General features: G+C 44.1%; 2 protein-coding genes across 2 annotated transcripts; both read left to right on the top strand.

Annotated features, from left to right (window-relative positions):
- Positions 1–3,171: 3,171 nt before the first annotated feature.
- LOC123140669 (thiosulfate sulfurtransferase 16, chloroplastic) lies at positions 3,172–4,003 on the top strand. Its single transcript, XM_044559955.1, has 2 exons — positions 3,172–3,589; positions 3,679–4,003. The coding sequence occupies exons 1-2, from the start codon at positions 3,275–3,277 to the stop codon at positions 3,766–3,768; spliced, it is 405 nt and encodes a 134-aa protein (XP_044415890.1). The 5' UTR covers positions 3,172–3,274; the 3' UTR covers positions 3,769–4,003.
- A 2,264-nt stretch (positions 4,004–6,267) lies between these two features.
- LOC123140668 (thiosulfate sulfurtransferase 18) lies at positions 6,268–7,147 on the top strand. The gene is made up of 2 exons (XM_044559954.1): positions 6,268–6,659; positions 6,823–7,147. Exons 1-2 carry the CDS (start codon positions 6,351–6,353, stop codon positions 6,895–6,897), a joined length of 384 nt encoding a protein of 127 aa, XP_044415889.1. The 5' UTR covers positions 6,268–6,350; the 3' UTR covers positions 6,898–7,147.
- The last annotated feature ends 374 nt before the right edge of the window (positions 7,148–7,521 follow it).

Below are 7,521 nucleotides of genomic sequence, written 5' to 3'. Positions count from 1 at the left end.
GCTGGCTAGGGAGCCTGCTGGTTGTATTTGAGAGTTCCCGAGAGATAGCTTCACGCTTGGCACCGGCGACGACGGCGGCTGTGCGTGTCGTTCCTCTCTTGAAGGTGTAGTCGTGGGTCTCGTTTATGAGCCAGGGCTCCGTGCGAAAAGCCTTGTCTGTTCTGAGACTCGTCAGCGGTGACGCATTGCGCCGTCACCCACTTGGGGGCGTTGCCATGGAGTTTTTGTGGCGTCCGTTGTTCCTAGGCTAGGTGTTATATGGTAGCTTTAAGCTTCCTGTTGTATCTTTTGATCCGCTGTGTAAGAGAGTCTTCTCTCTACATTGTATCGCTCGGTTGTGTATTGTTTGATGTTGTTACTTTATATATAAATCGAGGCGAAAGCTTGTTTCAAGAGTGGTCTAATACAAGTTGGTTTTGTAAGTTCTAGCTGCGCCTTTATACCGTTTGTAATCTAGAAAATTATATGAGAGAAATAAAGTGAAATTAGAGGGTGCGGGGAGTACCCCGGGCCATGGTTTTTTGCATGTGTGTTCATGAGTATTTGATATGATTAATTATGTGGACGGACACAACAATTCTTATTAGATCGTGGTCCAAGACTTGAAGCCATTCTTTCCCTAGGAAGGCGACCCATATTAGTGCCCCGTGCGGGCCATATAGTTGTTCAATGGTACAGTGATAAGTAGAAGAAGACAACAAAATAGTCAGTAGCGAGCTGAGCGGCAATCGTCGTTGAGTGGAGCAAGGAGGAGACGAAATGTTGTGAATGCCGTCAAGATATGGACATGAGTCCATAGTATGAAACAGACAAAAGATTAACTGTGCTAGGATGTACATGATGACTACTTTACATGCAGTCTTGTAATTTTGGTAAAATACATGCCTAGTAATTTGCCTACAACAACAATGGTTATTTGTGTAGAACATTGCTGGTAACTATGCATCCCACGACATCCATGGTAATTTCTATAGAACTATCCTAGCAATTATGATATGATTGATCTTATGCATGAGAATTCACATCGAGTGCAGAGATGCTTGCCTGATGGCTGCGATTGAAAAAGTGCGTGATAACACCAACACAACTATCATGATTATATACTTCCTATAAAGAATTCAACCATTTTTTAACAAAAAAACATGATCCTGATAAATTTTGGTAGACTAGGACTGGTAATTTTCCTTCGACATTACTGGTAATTACGATAAATGATATATACTAACTAAATAGCTTTGGTGGAACATGCATTCTCAATTTGGTAGGAAAAAAATTGCTAACCATGATATAAATGAACTAAGACATGATAACTAACATAGGGATAATTAAAGGTGCATGCCTAGTACCTATGATACAACCCCCTTGTAAATCCAGTACAGCTGCCAAGCTAATTTGGTAGAATGTGTATTCTTTGGTACATTTTACAGAAAAGGAATGGAGTCAAATTCATCTAGTCAATTTTTTACATTGGGCAGAAAAATGAAGAGGACGTCGTGTTGATTTTGATTTCAAAATCCACCCAAAAAACCAAATATCGCGACAAAACACCATCCCGGAATCTCCAAACTATCATTCATCACCCACTCATCCATAGAGATTACATAACGATATTGTCGAGCACATTTTTTAAACACATTGCATGTAAGGTCCTATTTCGGTGGATTGAAACCCAACAGTCCTCCCCCCTTGTCATATTGTACAACCAAAAATTCAACTACGTGAACGTTCACAGACCGAATCACAGGGACTGCCGTGAAAGGATCCCACCATCTATCAGGACCCTCCTGCCACCCCTCTTCCACATATCATCACGCCACAACACAGGGGGCAATATGGAACGACACCAAAAAAAAGAAGACGATGCACTCGAGGATTGGGGGAAGGGCCACTCACCTGCGATTTGACGCGGTACACCACAAAAGCCAGAGAATACTGCCAGAAATCGCACGCCAATTCAATGTCGATGAGAGTACAGGGGAACAGGGATGGGGGATAGGGAGCACATTTTCCAAAATTGAATAGCTTACACACCCCGGCTCCCCCCTAATGAATGCGAGTGGCAGTAGTTTGCCGTAGCCTCAAAGTCAAGGTGAGTGGGCAGCTGCAGAACACACCACAAAATAAATGTGAGGTGGACCTTTGAAATCCTCAAGCCCACTTTTCATCTACGAAACAGGTCGATCAATCTGCCCACGAATGGCCGCGCATGGCTACCAAACCCTCGTCACCCCGCAAGAATCACACAAATGCTGCTGCCGGATGCGCATTGGACGGCAACCGATGAGTTTGGATTTGTCCCAGTATTTGAAACAATCGAGAGTTGCTACTTTCGTCAAATAATATTCTCTAGATATTTTTTGAGATAAATTATACAAAAAAGATTCACGTTTGACAAACCAAAACTAGGATTATTTCCAGAGTTTGGTTGTACGTCCAAAAATCTTGTTTTGTGGAACTGAGACAATACTTTGATTGACAAACTATAATAATTAAGTTTTTTCTAAAGAACATCAAGAGAATATGTGCAAGGCATGGGAGGAATGAAATGTCCATGGATAGGATAAGCAGACATTGAATTGTTTGCTCCCTCCGAAGGAAAGATAAACCACGCGTTGGGTCGTTTTCGGGCAACATATCTTATCAGCTCGCTTATCGGGAGCGTACGTGGCGCACATTAGATTCAGCTGGTCTGACCATTTGGTTATTTGTTTCGCCTGGCCGTGTCGCCGCATCTTCATGATGGCAATGTGGACTTGTCCTCCCTCTCTTAGTCTTACCTAACATGAGCCGTCCAACCATTCAATAATTGCTGGCTAGAATAATGCACCTCTAGTTTTGGCATCACCATACACACGCAAGCACATGAACTTGAAATAATAATAAATGTCTCAAGCTTAGTATAATTTTGTACGAGGGTGTAAAAGAAGATTCTTACGTGATTTATTATTTATTCACAGGAAATAAATGTACTATACAATGTATGTATAACGTCTGACATTTCCGTATATAACTTGCTCCTGGGTCGAAGAAGATAAGGTCGACACAGACCGAGACGAATGAGAATTAGGAGACTTTATACGATGAGAAAGTGATGGATGCGGCTACCCGGGCGTGAAGGCATCAACCACTGCCTCCTCTCCTATAAATAAACACCCGTTGGTAGCACTTATCTTCCCATCAACCAATCCAATCCACAGCCCCCGGAGCCAGACACACCAACAAGCTTCCCTGTCTTCATCTTCTTCTTCTTCCCTGCTCAAATCTTCCATACACCATGGGCTCCCTGAGAAGCAGTGGCAGCGGCGCGGCGGTGCCGGTGGAGAGTGTGGACCCAGAGGCGGCGTGCGTGCTGCTGGCCACGCAGCAGTACGGGTACGTGGACGTGCGCATGTGGGAGGACTTCGACAAGGGGCACGTCGCGGGTGCACGCAACGTACCGTATTACCTCTCCGTCACCCCTCACGGCAAGGAGCGCAACCCTCACTTCGTCGACCAGGTCGCCGCACTCCACGCCAAGGAGGACAGGTTCCTCGTTGGCTGCCGCTCTGGTGTCCGTTCAAGGCTCGCCACCGCGGACCTCTTGGCCGCAGTAAGTACTAAGTAGTTCCGCGGCACTTCGTTGGTTGCTTGCTGTTTATTGATTCGTCGACCTGCTGACCTACCGATTTGATGGTGCAGGGGTTTACCAATGTGAAGAACCTTCAGGGCGGCTACCTCTCCTTGCTCAAGAGCGCAAGCTACTCGCAGCCAACAGCCAGCCACCAGTGATCCATCAATTCCATATCTAGAATAAGAAGCGTGTTCAGAGCTCCCTGTGGAGGGGACGCGTCGAGCGGACACTACAAAGGCGGTAACCACGACGGTTGCTAAACTAAGCAGAGATTATTAGGATCACAGTTAATCCTTAACACCCCTAATCTATGCTTGTCTTTGTGAATGCTCCATTATCTTGATAAAGACTCCTCCAGACATGTTTATCATTAAGTATGTTCAGCATCTTCAACTTGAGAATGTCTCATCGAAAAACCCTGTGGGAAAATATGAGGAGATAGGCCCCCGCGAATGAATGCGAGTGGGAGCAGTTTGCAATAGCATCAAAGTTTGCAATAACACAGGACAAAATAACTGCGAGGTTGACCTTAGAAACCCTCAGACCCACCTTTCATCTATGAAACTGGCCGATCAGACTGTCCACGACACGCTAATGGCCACGTAGGGCCACAAATCCCTCGTCGCCCCGCAAGAATCGCATGGACGGCAACAGCCAGTGCCAAACGCGGCCGCCAGATGCGCATCGGATGACAAGCTATGAGTTTGGATTTGTTCCGATATTTGGAATGCTCACGAGTTAACAATTTCATTTAATAATACAAGGGCAGCCAAAATTATCGAAGTCAAAAATATTTTCCATATATTTTCTGAGATAAATTATAGAAAAAAGATCACGTTCGACAATCCAAAACTGGAATTGCTTCCAGAATTTGGTTGCACGTCCAAAAATCTTCTTATGTGGAACTAAGACAATACTTTGATTAATAAACTAATAAGTAAGTTATAAATCCATTTTTAAAGGCCATCAAGAGAATATGTGCAAGGCATGGGAGGAATGGAATGTCCATGGATAGGATAAGTAGACAAGTAGGAGAAGCCCCCACCGAGGCAATCCTTTTCATGTCCTCCATGATTGAATTGTTTGCTCCCTCCGATGGAAAGAGAAACCACGCGTTGGGTTGTTTCAGGCAACATATCTTATCAGCTCGCTTATCGGGAGCGTAGGTGGCGCACACTAGATTCAACTTTGGTTATTCGTGTCCCCTGGCCGTGTCGCCGCATCTTCATCATGGTAAAGTGGACTTGTCCTCCCTCTCTTAGTCTTACCAGTCTTACCTAACAATAACATGATCTGGCCAACCAATCAATAATAGCTCGCCACAATAATGCACCCCGAGCTTTGGCATCACCATTCACACGCAAGCACACATGAGCTTCAATTAATAATAAGAGGGTGCAAAAGGAGATTCTTACTACAAGTAGGGATGAAAATGGAGTGGAAAGCTTCCGCTTTTCCGGAGGAAAAATGTAAACGGAGAGGAAATATCAAAACGGAAATGGAAATTTGCAAAATGGAAATGGAAGTGGAATTTTTTATGCGGAAACGGAAACAAAAACGGAACGGTGTTTTCCGGTGGAACAGACATGGAAACGGAACTTTCCGTTTCTGTGAATATGAAATTTCCGTTTCTACTGTAGGCCCATGGCTGCTTTGTAGCCCAATTACCAAGCAACACACAATGACACAATGAGCAGACTGGATCATTTGAGGACCAACTTTTACTTCCACACACGTTCTCAACTAGACACAATACGGAATTGTCATGTACTATTAAAATACTACCCCATGTTGCCAACACAACCATATTATCATGTAGCCATATTAACAATTTCTTAAATTTCTTTGTTTTTTGTGTGTATTTCTCTATGATTCAAGGGGGTTTTAAGTTCCGGTCAACACACCGTTTTGTTTCCGCGTCCGTTCTGTATTCGCTCCGTGTCTGTTTCCGGTAGTATTTGTTTCCGTATTCATTTCCGGAGTTTCCGTATTTGTTTTCGCTTCTGCAAAAAAATATGAAAACAAATGTGGTAGCACCCAGTTCCGTCCGTTTCCGCTCCGTTTTCATCCCTAACTACAAGTTTTGTTATTTAATTCACGGCAAATAGATATAGTATGTATGTATATCCCGAGCTCACATGAGCTCGGACAAACAGTAATTTAAAAAAAAAATCTAAACATTCCGAATTTTTTTGTCTGAAGCTTTGACAAATGTTTCCATAGCTTGGAAAATTTTATCACCAGATGACGTTTATTTAAAATGTGGCAAAAGAAAGTTGATGCTCGAAAATGTGTTTGAAAATAACGTTTTAGAGCATCAATTTTTTTTTGAAAGTTAAACAAACTTTTGTCAAAGTTTCACACAAAAAAATTTGGAATTTCCTAATTTTTTTGAATTCCTTTTAATTTTATTGTTCGCCCGAGCTCATGTGAGCTCGGGATCAGAACAACTGCGTCCATCTGACATTTCCATATATAACTTGCTCCTGCATCGAAACAAGATAGGATCGACACAGCGGAGACGAATGAGAATGAGGCGACTTTATACGGTGAGAAAGTGATGGATGCGGCTACCCGGACGTGAAGGCATCAACCGCTGCCTCCTCTCCTATAAATAAACACCCTGGTAGCGCCTATGTTTCCATCAAGGCATCAACCAATCCACTCCACAGCCCCCGGAGCCAAACACACCAACAAGCCCCCTTGTTTTCTTCTTCCCTGCTCAAATCGTCCATACACCATGTGCTCCCTCAGAAGCAGCGGCACCGGCATGCCGGTACAGAGTGTGGACCCGGAGGCGGCATGCGCACTGCTGGCCTCGGAGCAGTACGGGTACGTGGACGTGCGCATGTGGGAGGACTTCGACAAGGGCCATGTTGCCGGCGCACGCAACGTACCATACTACCTCTCTGTCACCCCTCACGGCAAGGAGCGCAACCCTCACTTCGTCGACCAGGTCGCCGTGCTCCACTCCAAGGAGGACCGGTTCCTCGTCGGTTGCCGCTCCGGGGTGCCGTCAAGGCTCGCCACCGCAGAACTCGTGGCCGCGGTAAGTACTAAGGAGTGTTGGTTTCTTGCGGATTAGTCCCTCCGCCCCACAATATATGATCATTTTTTAAGCTAACATAGGTTGAAAAACAATCTTATATTATGGGATGGACAGAGTAATTTATTGATTCGTCGACCTGCTGTTGATCGGTTTGATGATGCAGGGGTTTACGAATGTGAAGAATCTCGAGGGCGGCTACCTCTCCTTGCTCAAGAGCGCAAGCTACCCTGACAACTAGCCACCACTGGTTCTTCAGTTCCATATCTAGAATAAATACTACGTTGTATTATCCATTTTCATATGAAGAAGAAGATGACGCGTGAGAAGGAATTAATTTCCAAGTAAAAAAGAAAGCCATATGCCTGCATTATATGCATCCTGAGTTCTTGACTTGGAATTTGGACAAATAGTGCTACTACCTGAGTTCTGATTTTCCCTTTTATGAATGTATCATGCAAAAAGGAAAATAAAATATGTTTTCTTCTTCAGTTCTGGAAAAGCCAAGTACGTAACCTCCTAAATAATTTTACCTAAATGATAAGTGCCACACGTCAGGTGCATGGCACTCCCGTCCTGGCGTTTTTCAATGATAATTCCAGTCACACAATGATGCCAATCTCCAGTGACACATGGCAAGTTTCTGTCAAAAATAAACTGAAACACGAATGTTACCATGCGTAGCAACTAAAGATACCATCCTTGCGTAACAAAACTTGCGGTCGAAAACGTTCAAAGTTCCCATATGCTCGTACATGACGTTCGGTACTTATTAGGGTCCTAATTTTAAGGTTTATTAGTGCATGATGTTGACCAATCGATTATGTGCTACTGATGTTAGTTAACTATCTTGTATCGTAATCGG

The sequence above is a fragment of the Triticum aestivum genome, chromosome 6D (genome assembly GCF_018294505.1).
Source record: "Triticum aestivum cultivar Chinese Spring chromosome 6D, IWGSC CS RefSeq v2.1, whole genome shotgun sequence".
Lineage (NCBI taxonomy): Eukaryota > Viridiplantae > Streptophyta > Magnoliopsida > Poales > Poaceae > Triticum > Triticum aestivum.
Note: the sequence above shows the minus strand (reverse complement) of the source record. Positions and strands in the feature narration are given on the sequence as shown.

Coding starts and splice junctions, on each gene's coding strand:
- LOC123140669 (XM_044559955.1), top strand. CDS start 3,275: ATGGGCTCCCTGAGAAGCAGTGGCAGCGGCGCGGCGGTGCCGGTGGAG. Junction 3,590..3,678: donor CCGCGGACCTCTTGGCCGCA/GTAAGTACTAAG, acceptor TTGATGGTGCAG/GGGTTTACCAATGTGAAGAA.
- LOC123140668 (XM_044559954.1), top strand. CDS start 6,351: ATGTGCTCCCTCAGAAGCAGCGGCACCGGCATGCCGGTACAGAGTGTG. Junction 6,660..6,822: donor CCGCAGAACTCGTGGCCGCG/GTAAGTACTAAG, acceptor TTGATGATGCAG/GGGTTTACGAATGTGAAGAA.